Source organism: Mesoplodon densirostris, chromosome 10 (assembly GCF_025265405.1).
Source record: "Mesoplodon densirostris isolate mMesDen1 chromosome 10, mMesDen1 primary haplotype, whole genome shotgun sequence".
NCBI classification, from domain to species: Eukaryota; Metazoa; Chordata; class Mammalia; order Artiodactyla; family Ziphiidae; genus Mesoplodon; species Mesoplodon densirostris.
Window position 1 is genome coordinate 1,939,744 of NC_082670.1, and position 27,414 is coordinate 1,967,157.

Here is a 27,414-nt window from a genome sequence, read left to right on the forward strand (position 1 = left end):
AGGGGGAGCAGGGCCAGCACCCAGCTGACGCCAACTCGTCCTGCTGCTAGAAGTGGAGGGTGAGGATGAAGGGGCAAAGGAAAAAGAGTGAAAACACCGACCTTGTTCCCAGCAGCACCGGGCGCTGGCAGGCGAGGAAGCTTTCTGTGATCAGCCGTCACCTTTTTACAAGGTGGGGCAACTCCATAAGCTGAGCCTGTGGTGTGAGACCCACACACCCACCGCCCTCAGACAGCAGGACCAGAAGGCCTCGCACAGTGATGCGTCTTCCCAAGTGAAGTGTTTTAGAGGAAAATGGGCCATCAAGGACAGTCTCAAGGTTATGTAGTGAAAAGAACGCGGACAGAAGCCCTAAGACTCTGGGCCTATCATGCCAGGCAAATCACTTACTTCACGCTTGGTTTTCTCGCACGTCACAGGGTTTAGGGATCCTATTAGAGCGTCTCTTGAAAGCGCTTTGTGATCTACAAAACGTTACTGCTATTACAAGGGATAATATTATTAGAGAAAATGCCTGGCTAATGCTGAAGAGATCAGAGATCCATAACGATCACCAAGATACGTGATAATTCCACAGCCTGTTATCACTCTTAACACGAAAACACAGCATTTTTCAGAGCACTAATTCTTTTTAAAAAATGTGTTTTAGAATGGAAATCTGCAATTTCAACATTTCCATCCTTAAGAATTTCTGATTCCTTGCCCAAAGCAGGTCGGTTATATGCAAGTTTTGAAAGAGTATAAAAATCCTGGTAGGGATTTCCCTGGTGGCACAGTAGTTAAGAATCCGCCTGCCAATGCAGGGGACATGGGTTCGAGCCCTGGTCCAAGAAGATCCCACATGCCGCGGAGCAACTAAGCCCGTGCGCCACAACTACTGAGCCTGTGTGCCACAACTACTGAGCCTGCGCTCTAGAGCCCGTGCTCCGCAACAGGAGAAGCCACCGCAACGAGAAGCCCGTGCACCACAACGAAGAGTAGCCCCCGCTCACCACAACTAGAGAAAGCCCATGTGCTACGAAGACCCAACGCAGCCCAAAATAAATAAATAAAATAAAACATTTTTAAAAATCCTGGTAATTTATATATTTGTCTTATATGTGGGTTTCTGCTATTTCAGGAAAATAAATCTGTGCTAAACAGGTAGATATTTCAGGGGAGCTTGAACTCATTTCTTCTAGATAGTTAGCTTCATTCATGATTGTTCGTGTTCCTTGGTGTTATACTGTTCCCAAATAGTCAACAGTTGTTGATAGAAAAACAGATGTTTTTCCAACATTTCTCAAGGAAGTAGAAAAGCCCATAAATAGAGCCTGAACTGAGGCGTGATCAGAAGATCTCAACTAATGAAATCTTGAAACAAACAAACAAACCTTTTAAAACAAATCAGTTAACTGGAGAGTGTGCTTTTTGGGACCGGATTCTAACTTAAGTACAACAAGAAGTCTAATGCCATCTTTCATTCAACAGCATTGTCCTAATTATTTTGGTCTAAATGTCTCCAAACTTTACTGTTTATTTTGGCGTAAGGAGCTCCTGCCTCCACCACCTGTCCTCCTGGGGGGTGAGGCATCACCAGGGAGGTCATAGGTGAGAACAGAACCCACGAACAGGCAGCTCGAAGGCAGGGCTCTGAGAAACCCTCCAACCAGAGACGAGGGCCCTAGACAGTGTGCCAGAGAGGGGGTCAAGGTGGAGCCCCAAGAAATGTTCATCGGCCATAGTTTTCATGGAAATAATCAGAAGGATTTCCCTAATGTTTCTTATAAAGCACATTAATTTCACCGTCTTATTTTATGGATGGAGAACCTGAGAAGGGCTGGGGAATGACCTTCCAAAGGTCACGGCTGCAGAACGAGGAACAGAAGGCAGATTTCCTGACCCTGGGGCCGGCTTCCACCCGGTCCACCCCGTCTGGATGAAATGGCAGGAGCTGAGGCTCGATAAGCGGCTGCCTGAAGACACCCCCTGTGCCAGCCTCTCCAGCACCCATGACACCCCCGGGGTGGGGAGGCGCAGGCCCTGCACCCCCCAGGCACACGCCGGCCTAGGACACGGCCAGGACACGAGGGGCTCGCGCAGCCACGTCCCAGGCTCAACATGGGTCCCTCCTCCTTTCCCAGTTTCCAGCCTGAATGTCAAGGGGTCCTCCGAGATGCACCCAAGGTCTCCTCTCTCCGGACGTCCAGTGCACACGTCCTCCGTCACAGGGGTCAGATCGGCCCACAGACTCGCTGCACTTTATGAAGATGATGGAGATGGGGGCAGGGTGATTATCTGAAGGATCCTTGTCTTTACAAAGGGAACCTCTACACAGAACCTGAGGGTCTGTGACACACAGCCCCTCTGAGGGCAGCAACATGTTTGATTCCATGATTAATTCTGTTTGACAGAGACACCAGGTTAAGTTAGGAAACCTAAGCTACTATGTCTTGAATCACTGGAAACTGAAAAGTAGCAAAGATCACAGAACTTTCGAGAGTTGGGAAATTTGTTTCAGGTTTTGGAGATAAGGAAACTGGGCTCCATCGAGACACTCCAGATGGCGAGAGACGGGCCTGGTGCTGGGGCCCACGTCCATCTTGCAGGCCAGCCGCCTCTCCAGGTCTCCGTGTAGGAGACAAAGGGCCCTGAGAATCACAATGTAGGTCAATGAAGAAATGAGTGTAATATTTAAGTATCTGCTCTTACACAAAAAGCAGGAAGGACTTTCCGGTGAGCAAGGTACTTTACTTTGAAAAGTGATTTCTCTTTTTTAACCCAGCACTGGAGAAAGAGTCCAAGACAGCTTCACAACTCCAGTGCCTTCAGGGGCGCAGGCTGGGTTCACCCCTGATGGCCCGCAGAGGACATTCCCTTGCAGAAGAGGCTGTGAGCACTTGCGGGCAGAAGACGGTCCCCATACGGGGATGAGGAAGGAGCCTCGCCAGGTCTTCTGGTTATATCAGAGAAGCTGTACATCTGAAATGCTGAAAGCTGAGAGTTTTGTTTAAAAAAAAAAACCTCTCAAATTTTAACTGTTAGCTAAAAAAGAAAAGAAAATTTTAAATATTGCCTGGACTAAACAAAGCATAGCCGTGGCCCAGCTCTGATGCAGGCGGTAAGGACCCCAGTAGGAAGATCTGTTCTTGAGGATCCCACTTGGGTGTCAGGTCGAGCAGGACCTTCAGACTCTCCTCACGTGGCCGCTACCAGGCACGCTGAACTTCACTCACTTCACAGGAAAACAAGGGACGAGACAGGAAATGTGGCTTCTCGGTTTGTTTACAGTATAGAATACTCTTCTTTCCCACTTCTTCTGAAATCCTTCATATAGGAAATGTAAACCACAAAGAGGATATAATTTTAAAACCAGAAAGATATTTTCCAACACCCCCTTGCCCCAAATTTCATTAAATGCACAAGAGAAAACATCCTTTGTACGACAGCTAATATCATTACAAAGTAATTAGTGGCAGAGGTCCTATAAAAAACCCACCACCTACCACCCTTCAATTTCAGTCACCGAAAATCAGGGAATTCATTTTTTGGGGACTAAGAATACCAATTCATCTAATTTAAATTGGCGGTTAAGAAAAAAGAAAAAAAAAAAGACAAGCAAAATCCGGCCCTGCTTCCCCAGGCTCTTCCCGCCTTTGTGGACGTACTTCAGACAGCAAACGACAAAGACGGACAGTCCTGTCCTGGGCCTCCCCCGGCCCCAGGACTGGCCTTCCCGTGCAGCCAGACGGGCTGACAGAGACGTCAGGCAAGTGCTGAAAAGGGACTCGAGCATCTGGCGGCAAGTCTGGAGCAAGTTTCGCTGCAAACTCTCTGGGGGCTGCCGCACTCCAGTTTCTCAGGAATGCTTCATGCCCCTCGTCCCTCTTGGAGAGGTCAGGGAAGCCTGTGACACCCCCGAGGGCACGGCCGGACTAAATTAGCATGAGATAACTTGGACTCTCTTCCAAACATGAAAATACAAGGGACGGAATTTCATTAAAAGCAGAAGACGACATGATCCAAGTTAATCCCGGCTCTAAGCTGCTGTAGAAACCGGTGTTTACGTTCCACGCTCCTCCCTGGGGCAGAGGTCACCGGCCACCACGCCAGCCACGCCAAGCGTCCAACGTGACCTCGGCTGATGGAACCTTCGTTTCACAATGAAGCTAGAAAGTGGGTTTGGGGACGTTAAAATGAGTATTCAGCCTATTTATGTGTGACTCTATGAAGCAGTAAGATCCTGAGGTCAAAAATAAACATTTCAGTACTTCAACCTTTCAATATCTTTTAAATCAGGAAACAGGAAACTTTAATAGGTAACATGAGTCATTAACCATATGTAAGTGTGTAAACACGGGACTATCTAGTGTCAATTTAGTAAGGCATATAATGTCAGAGACGTGCTTTCTATTATATCTACAAATATTTGAAAGAACACATTGTAAATATTTAGAATGATAGTATAATTAATGAGATATGTGCAAAAAGTGCAAGGATGACACTTCATCATTTGCTTCTAAAAAATTTAATTGGAAGGACAGCTCTAAAAAAAGTATCAATGATATATGACCAAAAAAGTATTAAAAAATTCAAACCTGGATGCTTATTTTGGAGCTCTTCTACTTCGGCCAAGGAAGGGCTATGTTTACTAATTCTTTGATGAATAAATGTTTCTCATTAGCTACTATACCATAATGTAAGGTATTTGCTTTGATTTAAAAACACTTTTGTTTCTTTCAAATAGTCATAATTTGTGAAAATTGGCACTTTATTATAAACTATTATTCATCTATTGACATTTTACAGACTAAAAGTTATGCTGTGCACTTTTAAACATTTTTTATGCACTTTTAGACATTTTTTACTTCACACTCCTTCTGACATTCCTTGACTTTATTGTAAAAGATGAAAGGTGTACAAGGATAAGCCCTGGATGAGGGACAGTGGCTTACTTTGATTCTACTACATGTTACAGCAAAGTACTCAGTGATAAAAATTATTTGCTAGAACATTATACTTTACATTAGCTTATGTACTGGTGTGAGTAGTCCTAGAAGAGTCCTCTGTTTTGACGTTGTGACTCTCTGTAACCTGCCCCCAATGACTTCACAATGACAGATGCTAACAGGACACACACAACAGTTACAGAGGCGGAGAGGAAGCAGCCAGTGTGGCAGCAGATGGGGGTGTCACTCGTGAGAAAATAACACTCCTGGATGTAAAAGTTGGGTTGAGAAACTCTCTCCGAGCTGGAGGAAGCAAAATATTTTAACCTGTGAAGGAGGAGCCGTATTCACACTGAAGTATGAACAAACAGCACAGGGAACACAGAGATGGACCAACGGACACGGTAATTCCCTGCGGTTTTTCACCCATCACGGATGGGCCTTTTCAAGATGCCTGGTGGGGCTCAGTGAAATCTGCAGCCCCAGGACTGAGCTGTGATTTAGCCAATTGGAAGACTGAAACCCAAGTGTCAACCTCATTAGTTTTAAGCTCTAACAAACCAAATTTGATTAGCTCAGACTTGAAATGTTGATATCCTTTAGGTAACACAGAGTTTAAGCCTAACTTTCTAAACTATTTCTATCTTTTGTTATGAAGGCTAAATAAAATCTTAAGATGTGGGGCTGTTTAATTTTTGCAGGCAGTGATTATTAACTTTATTGGGGTCATGAACCCCACTGAGGATCTGATGAAAAATGAGGAGGCTGCCTTCTTCCCTGAAAAGCACACACATGTGAGCCTGCACATGGCATGTTTTTGCCCAAGGTTTTAAGAGATTCACAGACATCCTGGAAAGGCTGTCTTTGGACACTGGGTTAGACTTTTTTTTTTTTTCATTTATTTTTGGTTGTGTTGGGTCTTCGTTGCTGCGCACAGGCTTTCTCTAGTTGTGGCTCGTGGGCTCTAGAGCACCGGCTCAGTAGTTGTGGTGCACGGGCTTAGTCGCTCCGCGGCATGTGTGATCTTCCCGGACCAGGGCTCGAACCTGTGTCCCCTGCATTGGCAGGCGGATTCTTAACCACTGAGCCACCAGGGAAGTCCCTGGGTTAGAGATTTCTGATTCACAGAGATAACACTGAAATCCTCACTCATCTTCCACTCGCTCGTGCTTCTGTGTAGGCCACGTTTGCGGAAGGCCAACTTAAGGCCTGTGCTAAAAGCTGAGTGGGACGCCAGGAAAGACAGGGTGCAGTCCCTGCAGCAGAGGCTCTGGTGCAAAGCGAAGCAGACCCAGGTGAGACTGTCCCACTGTCAGCACGGTCACCCACAGCTCTCCCAGGACTGCAGCTTCCTTGTCTGGGGCTCGAGCCTTCAGACAGTGACCCCAGTTCTGGGACCGAGACAATGGAGTGGACAGTGCTTTCTTTGTTAATGGCAAACACTGTACAAGTGTTGGCTGTTGGTTTTATGAAGTCCAACTTGCCTTCCTGTTTTGAGAGGCAGCCACTGGGCAGGAAAGCAAAAATTATACCAGGAAAGTGAAAGTGAGGAGGAGGAGAATTAATCGTAAGAAGTGTCCATAATGGTCTTCTTAATGAGGGGAGAAGATCATTTAATGAACAGCATCCAATCAACGGTTTTGAGAAGTTTTCTAAATGATGATCCTTTAAAAAATAAAGCTGCCAAGGTAATAAAGGAAGAAGTGCTGGCTAGAGCTTGTAGCATAGGGCTCTGACTGACTTACTGCATTCTTTATCGGTTCACAAGATAAATAAAATACACTGAAATGAAATAAATATAATAAATAAAAGGTTTATAAGACAGTTACTTTTGTTTTTTTTTTGTTTGTTTTGGTTTTTTTTCCATGCCGCTCTTTCGCTTTGTCACAGCTTACCCTTCCCCCTCCCCATGTCCTCAGTTACTTTTGAAACTCACTGATTTCTTATACCTTACGTGCTAAAACACCTGCCCTCCCCTGGGACTCAAACACTCTATGCTTTTGGAGCTAAGATATCTAAGCTTGAAAACACCATTGCTCTAGAGCCCGTCAGCTGCAAGACAGTCAGACCCCATATCCCACGGAGGATGGCGCCTCTTTCTCCCAACTTAGGATGGAGAGACGGTAAGGAGAGCCTGGACACTGGACAGACCTGGGCTAGAACCCCAGCTCTGCTACCTAATGCCTGGGATGACGGGCAAGTCACTTCAACTGTAAAATGAGGGTAACAAGGCCTCTTTTGTAGGCTTTAAACAAACAAATGAGAAAATGAGTATAAAGTGCCTATAACAATGGTTGGCACAAAGGAGTAGGTCAATAAAATGGGAGCTGCCATTAATTCGCACTAATGATGCCGTTCACTAAGTAAATGAGGTGCAAATGTGCCCCAGTTACAACACTACATGCTCTGTAAAACACCCTCACAATCTGTCATCCGATCCTCACAATAAACTTGGAGTTAATCAGCGCGCACCATGGTTTCCCTTTCACCCACGAGAGCACAATGGATGAAAGATGTTAACTGATTTGCCAGTCACGCAGTGGCAGACACGAAGTGGCCCAGTAGAGACTGTCCATCCTACAGCACCTGGTGTGTCCAGCCAGTAGGGCATCCTGTGTCACCAGCATCCACTGGTCCAGCACAAGCTATTAACACTGTAGATATTCAAGAAAGGAAAAAGAGAAGCACTGCCTGGGGGGTGTGAACATATAATCAGGAGGCAACCAGTCTCAGGAGAAACTGGAGAGTGTAGGAAAGAAACGGGTGATAGGGTGAAGCCTGTGGTCCTCCTGAGGGTGGGTCACACGGACCAGAAGAGTGACGTCTGTGAAAGCAGCACGACAGTGTGTCAAGGACACACAGCCCTTGGTAATCTCCAGCAACCCAGCTATTTTCAGTTACTGCTACAAAGAAAATACAGTGGAAAATGACAACAAACCGAAGACCACAACCAAAACCCATGCTCTCTCTTTTTTTTTTTTACTCCTCAGTGTGGGGCAAGGAAGGACCAAGCTAAGGAAAGAGTGAAGTCTGTTCCTCACAAGCGGGAAGCGCTTAGTGCACGCAGGGCGGTTCCGGTGGACACAACTGCCCCAGTCCTTTCGTTCCACCTCCAGCGAGAAAACAAGGCCTCCAAGTTGAACCTCTGAATCTGCGTGTCAATAAGAGAAGACGCCTTTCCAATATGAAGAGGTCTTCGAAGAATTTCAGTGCACGAGTACTGGGACTGCATCCTCAGAGGCAAACACTTTACAGATTATATTTGGCTCTTAAATGAAAACAGCTCGAGCAGAGACTCAGAGGACAGAGGCGTCGCTGGGTGCAGCAGAACCTGCCAGCATGTGCACGGTCGCCCAGGCTGACTTCCCGAAGGACCGTCCATCACTGGGATTTGTTTACAGCAACTTTGAAAATAGGGTGGTGACTGAGGGGAGAGACTGATGGGGGAGAATCGGCCGGGGATTATTATGCTGCCAGAGAGAAAACCGAAAATGCAAAGACGCAAAGATTCTTTATTTCTTCTCAACTTCTCTGCAGGTGGCAGCTTGTTAGCAACTGGTTTCTGGAAGGAGGCTTTACTGGAAACATTACCCCTATGTTCTGTTGGATATTCCTCCTGTTTAAGCTGGGATGTATGTTTCAGAGCAAAATATAAGGTAAAGAGATCACATAGGGACGCTTTGATCATCACTAACTGGGGCTTCTTGGTGAATGGCAGTGACTGCAAGCCCCCATGTGCAAACATGAGGCTCATGGGCAGGGTTAAAGCAGATGGTGGAGAGGATTTCGGCTGTCTCTCTGGGTGATGGAGAAATGCAGGGGAAGTTCAAGGGGAAAAACAGAGCATGGACTTGAAAGTTTACATACAGTCAGGGCAGTTAGAAAACACTGAGGGTCCACTCTTTCAGCTTCAACATAAGTATCCTATTTGAGAGAAAATCTAAGTTACTTGGGTTAACCAAGGACTTTCTCAACACTTACGGTGGTCCTTGGAAAGTATCAGTTAGCATCTACTGAACTAATAATTCCTCAGATGGAACTCTGTGCTTTTAACAAGATGATGAAGACAGGCTTGTCCGTGGCTCAGAATGGTTAGGGCTCCGCTGAGTCAGACGTGGGACGTCACATGCCAGTTGGCGCTAAACCATCTCACAGAAGGGTTCTGGGTGCCTCAGGACCACACAGGTGAAGACGGGGCCGCCTCTTGGCCGAGTGTGTGACCGCAGAGACAAGTGTGAGTTACCTGATGTGCCAGCTTCACAGCTTCACGGGCGGGAGAACAAGCACTGCACTCGGGGTGGCCAGCCGTGGCCTGGGAACTTGTGGTCAGCAGGTGACGCTGCTGGGGGCTCAGCTCCTGGTGTCTGAGGTGTGAATTCTAAGTGGCCAATTCCTCCTGAGAGAGTGTGGGAAAGAAACTCCACTGAGGTAGTCACAGACTGTTCCAAACATGCCAAGATTTTAGTCTCCTTGGAATGGATCTAGAAGATTTTAACATGTAAGGGTGCAGCTTGTTCTTATGAAATATCAAATCCATTAATAGCTTATCTGTATCTTACAGTTCAAATGTTTATGATTAGGTCAAAAGTTCAAACCACTCTACGACATGACGTGTGTTTGAAACACAGGAACTAAGCTGAGTTTTTGAACAGTAGCTTCAATTTAAAGCACAGAAATGCCTACCACTGTTCAAAAATCAACATCAGAATAACGTAAGAATTAATGAAAAGAAATCTCGAAAGAAGAAAGTCATGGCCATTGTTGTTTCTTGCAAAATTCCCAAGGGGCACTGGATATATCAGAGGCAAGGCCTTATAAATGTATGAATCAAAAACATAAGAATTCCACCTCCCTATCTCTCTCTGAGCTGCACTGTGAATACAGATGCGGCTGCAGAATAAAGGACAGTGATCTGGCGTGCAGAGATAGAGCGTCTCCTAACCGGCTTGTGCCCCATCACTCCGGTGTCACAGCGTGCACCGCCCTGTCTCGGGGAAATCGCATCCTTGCTGTACAGCATCTGTCACGAGGGCTTTCTGGGCACGAGGAGGATACAGAGTAATGAGCTGATGTGGGAAACGGGGCAGATCCCACGAGCCGGAGAGGCAGGCTCGCAGATGAATTATGAGGCCGATTCCTTCACAGCTGCAGAGGGTTTTCAGATTTTGTAAAACAAAACATGATGCAATCTCTCACTAGGCTATTAAAGCGGATTAGGGCCCATCAGCATCCCCGCATGATGACTGCGTGTAAATGTGCCGACACAGAAAAACACGGGCATAAAAACACACACTCTGTCCTCCTGTCTCACCAGAAGTCTAGGAAAGATGTCTCAAACCACAGCTCACATTGAAAACATATGTGCAGCAAGTTACAGTTCAGAAAAGCCTGGTAACTCATGTCAGGGTAGAAACCACTTGACCCAAACTAAAAAAGGAAAAGCTTCCGAAGTCCTCCTTTGTGCTTATAAAGAAGCACATTTTCCTATTTAATTATTGTAGTTACCTTTACCTTTACTCTGACTGAATCACAGATGTACAGAATTTTAGAGCCGCACAAGACCCTCTATGACCTTCAATGACGAAAAGGGAACCAAGTTTCAGAGTTGAAGTTAGAGCCGCGAGCCAGAGGCAAAGTCAGGACTTACTAAGGAGGGATATCCGGAAGCCGGCAGGTGCCTGCCCATCCCTGGAGGCGGGGGCAGGGCCCCGGGGACGTCCACTCAGTGGCCTCTTGCCTTTGGCTTCTTTCCCAGAACACATCTTGTGGAGACAACTACTTAATTAAAACCCATAACACCTAATGTGATCATGAAAATAAATAAGACAACTCAGGGACCCAAGCCTTCAAAAGACGAGGTGGAGAGTCTGCTCGTAGGTGGGGGGCGGGGTGGGGTGTGCGGGCAGCCTTGGGAGGACCCCAGGGCCATGTTGGCGTCTGCATCTTCTCCTGTCACACAAGGGCCTCCTGCCCGCCCAAGTTCACCTCTGGAGACGCTGGGAGGGCCAAGACTGCATAAGTGCTGACGACACAACACGAGAGTGACAACACGAGCCGGCCCTCTCCTGCCGCCGCTAGATACCATCCTAACGCCTACGCGAATCAAAGCATCTATGAGCGCGGCGCCCACGCTGGACGGGAGGGACTCGAACCCGCCACGCTCCAAAGCCTCCTCCGCCTCCTGGCCCACAGGCCCCAGACACACCCTTCTTTGAAGCCTGCAGCTACAGAGCCATTCACAGGCCAGCCCAACGCCCTGCTGGGAACCCAGGGACAGGAGAAGGGGGGCCTGGTCAGTAGTCTCCCTGTGGCCCAGGTCTCCTTCCTGTAGAAACGTGTGTCACTCTTCTCCAGGATACAGAGATGCTCTGATACAATTTTCAACGACAGATGCTTGTTTCTAAGTGTCGGGTATTATGTTCTTCAAATTTTCTGTTTTCTAAAGTGGATGCTTACTCTTTTCTGTCTTTACAGTAATATAGAAAAGGGGACCTGGGAGACTGGAGGGGGGTTTACAGCCATTTTACTGCACGATGCAGCGTGTGTTTCGCCACCTCCCTCGCCAGGTGTGTCCAGGCCTTTGCGCAGCCACCATCCTGGAACCACAGGGGCAGCCAGGGAAGCAAACGGCTGGACTCAGAGGCCAGAAGCTCCATCAGTCTGTGAACTGACAACCAGGCACAATCTGGACTTGATAACACAGCACGATCAAGAAGATACAGTCATGGGAGGGCAGTGAAGAAGCCCCGTTTCTCTGTTTCCCTGAGTTCTTTTTTTTTTTTTTTTTTTTTTTAAGACAAACAGCAGCAAAGAACTCAGCTTTTTATTGAACGTGCTACTAAAGAGGTTTAGTCAAAAAGACCAAAGCCCATGCCATCATCAGACTCTTCAGGTTCTTCTTTCTTTGCTTCCACTTTCTTCTCCTCAGCTGGGGCAGCAGTGGTGGAGGGGGCAGGACCTCCTGCTGGTGCAGCACCAGGTGCTGGGCCAGGTCCACCTGCCCCCACACTGCAGATGAGGCTCCCGATGTTGACATTGGCCAAAGCCTTTGCAAACAAGCCTGGCCAGAAAGGTTCAACATTTACACCGGCTGCTTTAATGAGGGCATCGATCTTATCCTCCGTGACCGTCACCTCATCGTCGTGCAGGATGAGGGCCGAGTAGAGGCAGGCGAGCTCCGAGACGGAGGCCATGGTGCGGGAGAGGGCTAGGCAGGGTCTGCCGGGCGCGGTGCTAGTCGCCGGATGAAGTGAGGGCCTCACCCCAACGCGGCCTTAGCTTCCTCGGAAGGACCAAGCACCTTAGCGGAAGCTGAGGAAAAGGAAGCATGTTTCCCTGAGTTTTAAAGTCACGGGGCAGCCACCGCCCTTCTTTAAGCCAGTTTTGTTAAAACAGGTAAATTCCCATCGAAACCTGAGGTGCTGCTGCAGGCACGGGGGCCGTACACCCCCCAAGGCGCTGAGCAGTCTCAGGTCCTGACGCTCACGTGTGACCTGTGGCCTCGGCATCCCCTGGGAGTCACCTGGCTCTCAGGCTCCAGCTCAGACCCACGATCACAGGCTGCATGGACCCAAATCCCCAGAGTGCTGCTCTAGCTCTTTTCTACCTGGGCATTCAACGCCCACCTCCCCCCATCCGCCACCCTGGAGCCTGTCAGGACGGGAAACCATCCAGGAGAGGGCGGAGACAGGCACTCTGCTTCATCAAGGGCTCCCAGGCTCGGGGGTCGCGGCTCGAGCTCATCAGCCGAGGAAGCAGCAACACCGAGCAGGTGCAGGTGGCCACCTGGCAGGCGCCAGACAACCACCAGCGCGAAAACAGCGGTTGAGACACAGGATCTGGTCACGCCTCACCCAGGACGGCCTGACGATAGCAAAGCCCATCACTGGTGAGTCCCCAGCAGGGGCCAGGCCCCGTGCGGTCCACAGCCGTCCCGGCCCGCACGGGGCGTCCTCACAGGATGCTCCGCTCCCCTCTGACAGCAGGAGCGAGGTTGGACGCGCCCCTGTACTAGCACCGCACGACTCCTGAGGGGCCTGGGCACCAGCCTGCGGTCTGCCCACCACTCCACACTGCTTCCTACGGCGCAGGCTGCTAGGGACACGGTAAAGCTTTAGAAGCATTCTGATGCAGCAATTCTAGGACGAAAAATGATCTGCGTGCTTTTCTATTTTCTATTATTTCTGTATTTCTTTTTGATGTAGTTCCAAACTTACTGCTGAAGGCTGAGGTCGCCTTGTTTGGGGAAATGTAAATACACACACACACAAGCACACACACATCTACATACACACGCACACGTGAACACACACACATATGCACACGCACAAATGCACATAGTAGCAACTCCACGTGGGAGACCTTACTTCGACAGCGGGTGTTACACCATCAGTCTCAGGGATTTTCTAAGATCGCAGTAACATGAGTATTTCTAGGAAAGGGGCACGTACAGCAAGTGTGTGCTCCCTAAATGCAGGGGGAGCTCCAGCAGCCCTGCAGAGGGGACAGGACTGGAGCTGAATGAGGTGTTCCCTGGGTGAAGGTCACAGTGTAGCACATTCTCTCTCTGTGGGGGCAGGGGAGGGTGGCACGGACAGCAGGAAGGTATAAAATGCCTTCCTCGTTCAAAACACAAACTGGTCTCTTCAGGCAGCTCACCGTGAATAACGAACCAGGGAATTAAAAGCTTTAAACCTGTTAAAGAAGCAATATTAAGTTTGGTATAAATATAGCTGAAATAATCCAGACAGTTTTATGACCTTATACCCCAAATAAAGGTGAAATGCTGAATTCTTTCCCTGGACATAGAGGTAAACACAGCTAACAGATGGAAGAGCTGAATGGAAATTTCAATAAAGAAGGCCACAAAGAAGCATTTGTAAGCTCAGGGGTGCACGCTTTAAAAAAAGAAGCTGAAAAATGGAACTTTGTTTTATTTTGATAGAGTGCCAACACAGTACTGCATTCCTTAAAGAGGGAATAAAGGCTTGAGTTAGACTGGCCTTCTCAACACCTCTTGAAAAGCCCCCTTGGGTCTCATTTTGCTGGGATGACTATTTATATGACAGGTAAGGGAATAATTTTGCTGGATTCAGTTACAGCCGGGCCTCTGTGACCCCCGGGTCAGGAGAGCAGAGGCAGAAGTGACAAGGCAGATAATTGCCTGTTCAGGGTGACGGAGCCGTGACTGAAGCCCAGATCATAACACCTGAAAGATACAGGATCTGCGTGAGGTGCAGGGGGGCAGAGGCGAGGGGCCAGGCAGCGCAGTGCCCAGCGGCCGGACCCTGGACTCTGTGGGGAGGGGCACGTTTCCTGACCTGGAACTCACTCCGGCCTGACCGCTCCTGCATCTCAAATAGGTTAGTTTGTAAGACGTGCCATAAAACAGAAACCCAGCCCAACGTCCCAAACTGCAGGATTAGAGTAACATTAGTTAACGGGGCCCTCCATTAATTTTCACCGTAACCTCTGAAGGCCGAGACCTGCCCCAGATCCATTATTTTTGCCTGTCACTGGAGGGAACTTTCCCTTCCTGCCAGCCAGGAAAAAGCCTGCTGACGCCCGCAGTTCAGACCTCGGCGCGCGGACCGCGGCCTGACCGCTGTGGGCCAGGCCTGCACCAGCTCCTCCGACAGGACTTGGCCCCGTAGATTTTCTTTACTTTATTTTTTTTCCTCTAAGGCAGAAAGATGCCTGGAAATGTTGTCCAAGCCCGACAGCCCCTGCCCTCCCGGTTCAGGTTGCCTATTGCTGCGCCTGCCCCTTCCTTCTCGAGGGGTTGCTGAGGCCGCCCAGGCTACTCCCTGGACCAGGCCTGGCCACCCCACAGTCACAGGCCGGGCCAGCCCTTCTCTGGCCGATCTCCCTGGCGGCCACCGCCGGGAGCCTTTCTGACCTGGTCCCACGATGCCACCCAACGGGAAACTTCAGGACGGGTGTCTCCTGTCCAGGGCTCCCCTCTGACCCGGGGCCCCACTCCTCAGCCCCGGGGACAGCCTCCTGACCGTTGGACCCCGGCTCCGGAGCCGGACAGCTACCTCTAGGTGAATCCACGTGTCCGGTGGGCTAGGGCCTGCGACTCTCCCCAGACCTTCCTCCTCCAACTCCCTCCAAAATCGACCGAAGAGCCATGAGCGACTTGAGAAGATTATGACTTGGAAGGAAACTTGGTGACCCAGGCCACAATTTTCCAGGAGAGACGGTGCACTTGAAGCTCGCCATGGGGACACCGTGCGATGATGTGCACTGTCTTCTGAAGTGTCCTGTGACCGCAGGTGTCCTGGAGATGCTTCCCCAGCCCCCAGGGAAGAGTCCTGTATCAGGATCAGCACAAGCGCAGTTCCATCCCGTGTGCCAGCCCGTCCCTCGAATCGACAGAGGGAAACTACGTTACTGAGCGTCGCAGGTGAATCAGACTGACGGAGCCCCCGTCGTGACTGCTGCTCCGGTTCTGAGTTCGGTCTCCTGAGGACCCTTCTCACCCAAGGGCCCCTCGAGCCACACGCGGACCCCCGCCTCTGCGGGACAGCTGGCGATGGGCTCTGGGGAGGGCACGCTGAACACGCCCCTCCCCTTGTAGCTGACCGCTGACATGGGTGAAAAGAGACATTCTGGGAACTGCACCTGAGGATATAAAGCTTTGTTTTCTAAGCAATCACTTCCGACCCTCTGGGAATGTGTGACACTGGGCGAATCCCTTCCTTCTCTGAGGCCCAGTTTCCTCGTCTGTAAAATGAGGGTGAGACACGGGGTAGCACAGGGGTCTCATCAGGATTCAGCCCGGTGGGACACACAGACCAGATGCCACGTGTGGCAACACCTGCTGCTCGTCGAATAGCTTCCACGGCAGGAAAGGTGGCCCCGCGGCTCCCTGGGGATGGTCGGCACCGGCCGGGCACGCGGTGCACAGAGGCCTGTGCCCCTCTGCCTCCGAGCTCCTGTGAGACTCAGCCCACCCGCCTCCCCCAGGTACCGGGAGCCTGATCCGTCACACAGACCATCCTGCCTTCCTTCCTGTTCCCCAGCCTGTGAGCTAGGGGCCTCTCCACCCACCTGCTTGGCAAGAGGGGGCAATGTTGGACGCCAGACCCAGGGAGTGGGCAGCCTCCCACCCCAGGAAGCTCTGCCCACTTCCTCTTCCGCGAGGCTCAACACGGCTCACCACCTCTCCAGGACACACGTCGCCCGTGTGTTCCAACAGCTCCAGTGTCTGAGGGATGTCAGACTCAGAGAAGGACCTGCCTTTTCCTTCTGCCTCATTCTACACCAAGGGGACTTTTCTTTTAACTGGGGCGGCTGGATTGCACCCCGAGATTTACAAGTCCAAGTCCACGCAGAGGTCGGCCGTGGTACGGACATGATGACGCAGCATCTTTTCTTTTATGTGTCAACTGCATACCATGACATGAAGCACCCAAGATGTCTCTTCTTCTTCTTTCAGATCTCATTACACACACGACTGGAGTCTGTGAGTGCTCTGTGAGCGCTGCACGTGGACAAACGTGCCCTGTGCTCTCAGATCTGAGTCTGCACGCACGGACCCAGAGTGGGAGGCCCCCGCTTCGTGGACGTGGCACAGGACCCCTTGCTGGTCGGAGTAGGCTCTTGGCTGTGCTTCGGGGACGCCCCTCACAAAGGAGCCCGCCTGCCAGGTCCCTCCGCAGGCATCCGAGCCAGCCCGGACCCTGCTGCTGGTGGCCCTGGCCCTCTGCTGTCCCGTCACCCTCACCCCAGCCCAGGTCACCCCGTGTGAGACCTGGCTGCACCGTCGGTTCGGGGAACACAGCGTGCTGTGGACGTCCTCTGGAACAGACTCTGCTGGCCATAACTGCCTTTCCTTTCAACTTAGCCCTGAAAGATGAGTCACTGGCTTCCAATACTCTTAATGGTTTATGGAGCCTTTTACAATTTTATAGTATTGTAGGAATAATAATTTAGGAGTAGCATGATCCTCTCAAACCAGCAATTTTTTTTTTTTTTTGGCAAAAGTTGATTTTCAGAGAATCCCAGCTGTCCTGAAATACTGATGAGCAGGGTAGAAGGGGCCAACTTCAAACACGATCCCGTCCCCACCCCTTGCCGCCAAGGTCAACAGGCTGCACAGCACAGGCTGTTGTACTTGGATCAGAAGTCCCCAGAGCTGGAGGCCTGAAATGCAGCCGATTTTATTACAAGCAAAATTAATTCAATGGAATTCTATTGAAACTGCATGGGAGGGAAGGGAGTTTGGCCTGGTGTAGTCCAGACTCACAGAATTTGGTCCAACTCTCTCATTTATTTCCTTACTCCAGTCTAGCCCCAAAGAAATTTTTAGCAACAGACCTAGTTACATGTATTCAAAAAGCAAGAAGGAAAAACAAAACACCCAAACCTAAGTATGTTCTAAGGGTCACTGTCTCTCCACGCACAGAACCAAACTCAATCATCTTCAACTGAAGCTTCATTATCTTGAGTAAGGTCAATGAGATAAGTTCTTTATCTCACTAGAGGCCACAAAATGCTCCCAAGCCTTCATCTTCTAATGACCTCTTTCAAAGTCTTTGTTAGGACCAATAAAAATCTGAATCTAGAGCAAATGGGACTGTCACGAAACACCAGCACGTACTGCCCACAGAAGGAAGTGGCCAAATGCCTGATTCTCAAAGCTTGCTGATTTTACCTCAATCTTGGTGAAGAGAAATACTAGGCATTGCTAGGAAGTCATGAATATGGGCAAAATTGCACTGTTGATCAAAATGAAATAAAATATTTACAAAACAACGTCACTAAATGCTTACACCGTGCCAGGTGCCACGGACACCCACCCGCTTACCTGATTCCCAGAACCCTGTGGCCTGCCCCTCAGAAAGCCGAGGTCAGAGAGGTGACGAGGCTGGGTCATGTGGCTCAGTCTCCCCGACAGCCCCTCCTGCTGGGAGGTTGGCCCCTGAGGCCAGACAGGCACAGCCTCCCCAGACCCTGATGTTTTAGGTGGGGCCCGTGTGTGTCCCAGGGGCGAAGGGTGCCTCTCTCCCCGCGCACCCCTGGGCTTGACTCGATAGACGTCAGCAGACACTACATGCTGAGGTCAGGAAGCAAGCGTCTGAAATGACCCGGGAAGAGGGCACGGTCCCCCAACTCTTCGGAATACAAAATCCGAAGCCAGGTGTGAAACGGAACAAGATGCATGTTGCATAAAGCGAACGTGTCCTCTTTCCTTACGAAGCACCACGATGTTTCACACTGGCGATGGCAACCCTGCTGGAAAATGTACAACTCTGGCATCTTAAGAGGTAGCAATTGTATTACTACTGAAAATACGCCAAAGACACAGATGTGAAAACACGAGGACAAGTGACGTGACCGTGCAGCTCCCTCATGTTACTGAGCGTCAAACACACACACGAAAAGGACACCAGCCTCTTGGTTCTTAGTGGCAGAAAAGATGTTAACATGTGAAGATTAGCTTGGGTGACTTACAAGGTCCCGCCCCTTCCCCCTGGGTCTCTGGCCAGCCCTGGATTTGTGATAATCAGGTAGCTGGTCAGGCTGGATGGACCAGTCTTTAAAAAACAAAAACCAAAAGAACTTCTCAACTTTAGTCAGGGCCCTGACACCACCAGTAAAATATTCAGAGGTTCAGTCTGCTGTGATAAAAGTTGTACCTTGCATGTTACAGGTGGGCTGTTTATGATCGCCAATTAGAAAAAAATTCTAAGCATAATGATATGAAACGGAGACCAGAAAAGTTCATTTCTAAGTTTTCACAAACCTCCTCCCTCTCCCGGGCCTGAGGCTGTCCAGCATCTGTTTGACTTCAAGGCCGTCTGGTCCTGGCTACAGGAGATGGAAGAGGCTGGGAGAGAAGGAAAGGTGGGGGGCCAGAGGTGGTGGAGGTTTAGAGCAGAGTCTGGGGCCAAGAGCACGGAGACGTCAGGGGCCTTTGGGCAGAGGGTACTAGGCACTCCTGGACGCACGGCTTTGCGTCACGTGACTGGTACCCTCTGCCACCTCTTCTAGAGGCTGCAGCGAAGAATAAAGCAACTTTCCAGTGCGTCTGTGGGGTTGGACCTTTACTTCCTTTGGATGTAACTGACCATAGGGCAGCCTAGTTTCCTCCACATGACACGCAAAACAAACTGATTTCATTCTCTGGTCCATCACAGATATGCCTTTCAGATCTGAAAAACAGACCGCGGCAACACACAGATTAAAATGCTGCAACTCTATTTTAAACATCACTACTCAGAAAACATGCAGAAAGAGAAAGACAGTTTTCCAGAGTAGTTTTTCTATAGACATAATCTGTGTTACAGCATAAATTGTTTTTCTAAGAAAGCATAAACAGTGACTTTTTAGTGTAACAAGGCAAGATCAAAATAAAAATGTGCCCCAAGAGTACCCCAAAGTCCTAAGAAGCTGATCCATTATCTTCTAGCAGAGACTTATATTAGCCAAACAGGATTAGGAATGTAATTCACGAAGTTCTTTGGCCATAACAAATCCAGATGGTTTAGAGTTGAAAAACAGGATTAGAAACATGTTTTTATTTGTACTCAATAAATCTTCAGTATGAAGTATAAAAGAATAAAACTGGAGCTATATATAGATGGTGGGTTAAGAAAAATTCTAACAAGTAGCAAGAAACATGGTTTTATCCGATGAAAGTCATGATGTTATACAGTATACAATTGTAACAGGTTGCATCATTAGGCCTCATTTCCTGGAACGGAGTAATTTAACCGTGACCATGGCAACTGAATGCCCTGGTGGTATTTGGTAGACCTTTCCTATTCCTGAAGGACAGCACAGGACAACTACCCGACACTCAGAAACGCTTCATTTGAAGTTTTAACAAGGTAGATAACACCTCATTCTGGAGACATCAATTTCTCAGAGAATGGCAGAGTATCACTGCAGGGACAGGGCCCGCGATGGGTCTGGAAGGCCAGCCACAGGGCCCCGTGACGGCTCCAGGGCCCAGGCTCAGGGGAGGTACTGCAGACAAACGTGTGGTCGCAATGTCTCAGGACGGCCCTGTGCGCCAGAGAAGCACTGTCACCACAAAGGTCTCCAAAAGCTTCTAGTAGCCGCAGTAAAAAAAGAAATAGGTGAAATGAATTTTAATAATATATTAATCTAATATATCCAAAGTATTATTATCTTGACTTGTAATTTATATAAACAACTGCTGAGATATTTTACGTTCTGTTTTGTGCTCTTGGAAACCTCGCGTCCAGTTTACATCTACAACAATCTCGGGTCAGACCAGCCCTGCTCTAGGTGCTCAGCAGCCTCGGGTGGCGGGCGGCCGCAGTCCTGGACGACAAAGTCCAGCACAAAAGAATCCCCTCTCATCCCTGCATTGATTCAGGGACCAAGATCCTTCCACCCCGCGGATCCTTCCATCCCAAGGGGCTCAGAGACCTTTGCTTCCAGTTGGTAGACAGGAAAGCCCGGAAGTGACGGGTCATTCTGCTCTGAAACAGGCTCTGGCCTCCTGGACGCACAGGGCACCCAGAGACGTCGTTTTGGCCCTAGCAGCCGCCTCCGGGCAACAACTCAAGGGAGGACCTCAGATCTGCAGAAAGCTGGCAGGGTCTCCACCCACATTGTTTTCTCACGGGCAAAGCAAACCCCGTGTTCCCAACATTCCAGGACTGACTGGGGTCACCAGAGAGGAGAAGACAAAGCACGCCTTGGTTTGGGGTCAGTGGCTGGGCGTGAGTGGCTGCAAGGCCAGCACCTTCCCTGCTGGTGGGCGGCCACAGGCTCCCAGCCTGATGGCCCTGGATGAGTCCCGAGCGAGGTGTGAACCCCAGCTGAGCTCCACGCGGCTGCTGTGTCTGACCTAGGCCTCCGGTGGATATATGGTCCCTCTGGCTGAGTAACATGGGCCCCCAAATCTTAGTGGCCTAAACCCGCCACCTCTTATGCTCATGAGTTCTCTGGGTCAGCCGTGTGGACAGAGCTGCTGTCTGTGGCCTGCGCTGGACGACGCCCAGGCTGGGGCTGGACACTGTGTCCAGGGCAGGTGCTGATTCGTCCCTGCGAGCACTCAGGCCAACTCAGGCTTCCTCCTCGGGGGACAGCTGGACCCCAGGGTCAAGCAGGTCAGCTGGGACCTGTGTTCCATCTCGGCCACTCTGCTCACTGAGCTCTCACGAAGCCCACCCAGCCGGCGAGGGTCTGGGACAGCAAGCACGGCCGTGACCTGCCACACGGGTGACGTGCTCAGCACTCTGAGCTCCAGAAGGGCTGCTGTCTGCCCAGGACCCAGTCACTCCCACCAAGAGGTAACAACCAACTCCCTTTTGTAAAACACGTTCCTAGAAATAAAGCCCGGAAGGGTGCCGATGAAGGCGGTGAAGGGGCCCAGCAGAGACGGTTCTCAGCCAGGACGCTGAAATATCAGATAAAGAGGGAGATGTTAACACGACAGTGGTTAAGGGGTAAATGCACCCAAACGAGCCACAATTTCAGCGTGACGTTACAGTGTGTCCCAGAGGTCAGTCTAAGGATGTTCAAGGTCGCACTCCATACCCCGCACAGGATGGTACTTTAATAACTCTACAGAAATGGTAAAATAGTGAAGCATCAATACAGTTCAACTCAGTTCACCAAAGTTCGTTAAATCAGAGCGCTCAATGAGGTTGATGAGTACGATGCAGAAAGAGGGAAGTGGCGATGCACTTAGCCGAGAAGCGGGGTGAGGATCAGGCGTGTGGGAAGGGGGGTCGGCTGGGGGAGGGGAGCAGGGCTGGGCTCTGGGCCAGACTCTCAAGACAGCAGAGTCCAGAGGCAGAGGCTTCGGGCCAGGAGGTGAGCTCGGCACCCCAGGCTCGGGGTCCACGCACCGGGCTTCAGGCTACAAACCGAGCCCAGCCCTCGCTGGCAGGTGGGTGCACGAGGGCCCAGGTGCTGCCCACAGCCTGAGCCCGGGGGCCGAGAGCCCTCAGGACAGTGCCACCCACCCTCCCAGGGGACTGGCTTTTGCTGTGAGTGCAGCAGGTCTGGCGCCTCCCAAACAAGACAGCTGGAAATGACATGACCACAATTAAGGAAATCTGTCTGTAATTTGTGGCATTTTCATCATTCTGAAAATCATAATTACTTCAGAAAGAAAGAAAAAAAGAATGACTACCAATTACTCAAAAAAAAAAAAAAAAGAAAAAAAAAAGAAGAGAGAAAGAAAGAAATTGAGTAAATTGAGTGTCATGTAGGGTGACCAACTACAGATGCCCTGAGATGTCACCAGCTCAGGGACCCACGGCCGTGTGCCCCAGCAAACACAATCCTGCAGTCACTCAGGACTCTCCAAACTCATTTGTGTCAAAACAAAAGTTTCCCACTTAATAAAATGAAAGGCTGACAGACTCAAACATTTACGGCATGTTTTTTTGGGTATGCCTTAATCTCCCCCTTGGCTACGTTGCCATCATATAAATCAAGCCCTTAAGTTATCATTGTTATAGTAGCAATAAAAATAATAATAAAAGTACTGTGAGGTCAGAAAATGTCAAGAACAGTCAGAAAAATGAGAGAGACATAAAAACAAAGTACAAAAGACTAGCTAGAATTCGAAAAACTCAGGTACTGTACCTCCAAGTGTATTCCAGCAGGAGGTGGCTGCCACTGCTGTTTTATTTAATGAGTCTCCACATAAATCCCAGCTGCTAACCATGTGATAAGTCCATCTCTGCAAACAAGGGGCCCCATTCTCCATCCGTGCTCAGGCCTGGCTGCCACTAATGGGAATTTCACTTCCAATAAGGGAAAAAACAGATCTCGAGATGTTCTTTTGGATTTATGGGGTTTCTTTTAATCTAAATGTTAATTGGCTTAACTCTGTCTTGTACAACAAAATTAACATGTAAAGTCTCTAGGCCCGAATATATAAAAAAGGCAGGAGAGGAAGCCCAGATGCCTGAAACACTTTTAATGTGGAGAAGGTAGAAAGATTTTCCTGAGTTACCAAAGAGAGAACTTTGACTCTAAGGTAGCAATAAAGCATAAGTCAACTTCACAAGTTTGGGATATTTTTTGTAGGACACGCACTTCTGTAGACCTGGTGACTGAGGTTTCTGTGCTGATGCACTGCTGTAAAAGCGGGGTGTGCCCAGGGCCCCCGGGGAGCCCAGCCTGGCCGCGCTCGCCTGTGACCTTGGCGGGTCCTTACACTCTCCCAGGCTCAGCTGCCCAGATGTCAAATTGGAATATTAATGCCCAGAGGTTAGAACGGGCAACAAGAGAAGGCTGGGCCAGCTGGCCCAACACAGGCACAGAGGAACCATGAGTCACGAGGCGGGGACCAGGTGGCCACCAGGGCCACAGTCGGGGGGAGGGGAGGCACACAGGTGCAGCGTGTGTCACTGTGGACACCCCCAGCCCTTCAAGGTCTTCACAACCAAAAAGCAGGGTCGGGGCGGGAGCACAGAAATGGGTTCCTTCCTGGGGCTTTTTTGTGGGTTCCTGAGAGGTGTGGGTCAGTTCATTCACAGACATGGGGTCAGCAGAAACGCCTAGAAAATCTGATGGACACGGTAGGGGAAGAAAGGCCGTTTCTGACACTCATCATCAATGGCGAGGGCGGCGGCGAAGACGGACAGCAGGGCTGCAGGGGACGGTACCACTTCTTCAGGGAGGAGGATTCCACAGACCCCTCCTCTCGGGCCACACGTCAGGAGTCTGGAAGCCCTACTTGGCTCCAAGGCTCCTGATTCAACTCAGAATCTGTATTTTAGGTCAAATCACGTTCAAACACCGTATGCTTGATTTAATTCACTGCCAGAGCCCTGGACTTTCTTTGCCCCCCTCCCCAGTCTGTTAGTGCAACATTATGACGTCATCCTGACGCCACCCACCCGGATTCAAGGTCACGGCCCCAACATGACTGCCCTCCCCTCAACACCAGCCACAGTGTGGGATCCCTCGGCCACTGTAATCCTGACCAACCAGCTACAAATTCAGGGGTTCCCATGACCCTCTCAGGTTTGATACTTCATTAGGATGACTCACAAAACTCAGGAAAGCACACAGTATGTGAAGGACACAAACCAGGACCAGGCAGGTGGAGGGACACATCAGGGACCCCGGGAGGATTCAAACATGAAGCTTCCATGTCCTCAGGACACAAAACCCTCCCACACACGTGTACAGTCACCAACCAGGCAGCTCCACTGAGCCTTGGTACCCAGAGTTATGACTAGGGGCTCATTACGCACTTGATTAACTGAATTCTTTTTTTGTGTGTGTGGTACGCGGGCCTCTCACTGTTGTGGCCTCTCCCATTGCGGAGCACAGGCTCTGGACACGCAGGCTCAGCGGCCACGGCTCACGGGCCCAGCCGCTCCGCAGCATGTGGGATCTTCCCAGACTGGGGCACAAACCCGTGTCCCCTGCATCGGCAGGTGGACTCTCAACCACTGCGCCACCAGGGAAGCACTGATTAACTGAATTCTTGGCAATGAGGTTGAACTTGATCTCTAGCCCCCTCTTCCCTAGAGGCCAGGAGGTGGGCTGCCCTTGTGTGGCTCAGAGCTCCAGCTCTCTAACCCGGTGGGTGGCCAGCCCCATCCTACAAGTTAGTAGCCCACGAGGAATAACCAAGATGCCCCTGCACTTAGGAAATTCCAAGGGTTTAGAGCCTCGGTTCCAGCTGTGAGGGACAAAGGCCAGTCAAATTCTCTATTATACAAGTCAAATGTATAACTGGGTAACAAAATGGCCTTAATACAACTTGCTGTCAGTTACATAGCTAAACTGTGCTTGCATTTAAGAGTGGCATATAATCTCACTCCTGTTTAAATAATAATACTTACATTTATTAGCTCCTACAATTAAAATGATTTTTGATTCACTCTGATATCTTTTATTTTTCCCCTTCTCATGTCCATAAAGATACATTTTTTTGTCCCTAAGTACATGACATTGCATTTATTGCTGTTGAAGTTCTTATTATTTTTCATGAAATGTTCCCCCCTCACTCTTTCCACGAACAACCTTACCAATCCTATTACTTGTTGACAAATCCAGACATAAACAGCATCACTACAGCACGACAGCTCAGGAATAATCTCTCAGGGCTCAGGGGATGTCAGACAAGCCCCTTCATCAAGAAGATGAACCATCAATTAATAATAACGGCAAGAGCCCACACTCACGGTGTCCTCAGTGTGTCAGGCACAGCCTGGCAACAACCCAATGGGGTAGAGACTCCGGTTTTCTCTGTTGCACAAACGAGGAAATCGAGATTTAGAGAGATTCCGTGACTGGTCCAAACTCATGAGGAAAGAGGTGGAAGTGGGTTTTAAACTCAGTTGTTTGACACAAGCATTCAACTCTTAACTGCCATTGACTTATTTACCTGTTTTAATGGAGACAAGGCAAATTATCCATGAAATTTCCAAGTTTTTCAAAACATCAAGGTTTTCAGTAGTTATAGTTAGAACTGAAATTACATTTGAGTTTTCTTCTATATCTGAATATAACCAGGAACACGTACATGGTTTTAAACAAACGTCAATTAGCTGACAACCGTCCTGACGCTTGGGGATTAAGCGTGAGGAAGGCCGTTTGCTCACACCCGCTGGCTCCCTCACCTCTAGTGGTTGCTGAATAACGTCCCCAAAGATGTCCACGCCCCAATCCCCTAACCTGTGAGCGTGCGACCTGACACAGCTCAAGTGATGCAGATGTGCATAAGGGTCCTGAGGAGGGGAGGCTGTGCTGGTCACCTGGGCGACCAGTGTGAGCGCGAGGTCCTCGTAAGGGAAGCAGAGGGATCAGAGAAGGCACAGGATGCAGTGATGTGAGGTGACGTGGCGACGGGGCACAAGGAATGCGGGGGCCTCCAGGAGCTGGAAAGGCAGGGCACAGCGCCTCCCAGAGCCCCCAGAGGAACACCACTCGGCGGGCTCCTTGATTTTAGCCTGCGCGACCCATCCAGATGCTTGACCTGAACTATCAGGTAAGTTTGTGTTTGTCTTAGTCCGCTTGGGCTGCCACAACAAAATACCGCAGACTCGGTGTTAAACAACAGACAGTGATTTTCGTACAAGTCTAGGGGCTAGAAGTCTGAGGTCAGAGCATGTTCAGCTGCTGGACTGCAGACAGCCACCTTCTCACTTCTTATACTAACCCCATCATGAGGGGCCCACCTCATGACCTTCTCTAAATCCAATTATCTCCCAAAGGCGCCACCTCTAAATGTCACTTCGCTGGCTGGGGGGTTGGGTCACAGTCCTGTCCACAGCAGTGCCGTTCTCAGCCATGAAGTCTGGTAATCTGTATCAACAGCTGCAAGAAACTAATATACTTCTTTCCCTGATAAATGATACTAACATCTTACTATACTAACTACAGTTAATAATACCGTATTGTCTATTTGAAAGTTGTTAAGAGATCTTAAAAATTCTCATCACAAGAAAAAAACTGTAACTATGTGTCATGATGGTCGCTAACTAGACTTAGTGTAATCATTCTGCAATATATGCAAATATCAAACCATTATGTTGTACACCTGAAACGAATACAGTGTTATATGTCGATTATATCACAATTCAAAACAAGAACAACGGAAGTTTTACTTCCTGTTTCTAGAATGTAGGGAGCAGTGGTATAGTTAGTAAAGATGAAAACTGAATATGTTTTTTAACTTTAATGCTGTGTACGTCATATAATCAAGTTATATTTATTTTAAAATTAGTATTTGATTGATTGATTGATTGATTGATTGACTGATTGACTGCGGTACGCGGGCCTCTCACTGCTGTGGCCTCTCCCGTTGCGGAGCGCAGGCTCCGGACGCGCAGGCTCAGCGGCCATGGCTCACGGGCCCAGCCGCTCCGCGGCACGTGGGATCTTCCCGTACCGGGGCATGAACCCGTGTCCCCTGCATCGGCAGGCGGACTCTCAACCACTGCACCACCAGGGAAGCCCTAAAATTAGTTTTTAAACTAACCAAAATATTACATGTAGATAATGTAAGAAATTAAAAAGTGCTGAAAGACTTATAATAAAAACCAGTGCCCTCGTTCCCTGCCCCTCCCAACTTGTCAGGCTCTAGGGCCCTTTTCAACACTTGTAACCACTTGGTAAATGATGTGCTTTATTCTTTTATCGCCTGATGAATCCATTTTAGGCCTTAACTATTGCCTAGTATAGCAACAGGGGATGTTTAGTACATTTACACACTTGTTTACCCTAATTTCCATCGATAATTACTTCTCAATTTTTGGTTAAATCTATATTCATAGCAGCCATTATGAATTTCTAAATAAATTTTTCACTCCTGAATCAACTAGTGGAGCATGATTTCAGTTTCTTAAAAATCCCTTCCCTCTACCATACTTAGTAACTCTTGGGTTTTTTTCATTTGATTAGTTTTGCTTATATATCTGAGTTCTCTCACACCCTTCAACTCTCTGTAAAAATGTAATTCTCCACACCCTCAAACCTGTCAGAGTACTTACTGGTTCCTTTTCATTTTCCTCCTGGAGACACA

General features: G+C 49.3%; 2 protein-coding genes across 2 annotated transcripts in view; both read right to left on the minus strand.

Moving 5' to 3' along the window:
* The window catches only part of GMDS (GDP-mannose 4,6-dehydratase), a 499,210-nt gene that overhangs the window by 107,689 nt on the left and 364,107 nt on the right, over positions 1-27,414 (minus strand). The window lies entirely within an intron of this gene.
* LOC132497408 (large ribosomal subunit protein P1-like) lies at positions 11,736-12,240 on the minus strand. Its single transcript, XM_060110552.1, has one exon. The coding sequence runs from the start codon at positions 12,119-12,121 to the stop codon at positions 11,777-11,779; it is 345 nt and encodes a 114-aa protein (XP_059966535.1). The 5' UTR covers positions 12,122-12,240; the 3' UTR covers positions 11,736-11,776.

Excerpts from the sequence above, each read along its gene's own strand:
- LOC132497408 (XM_060110552.1), bottom strand. The coding sequence starts at position 12,121 with ATGGCCTCCGTCTCGGAGCTCGCCTGCCTCTACTCGGCCCTCATCCTG.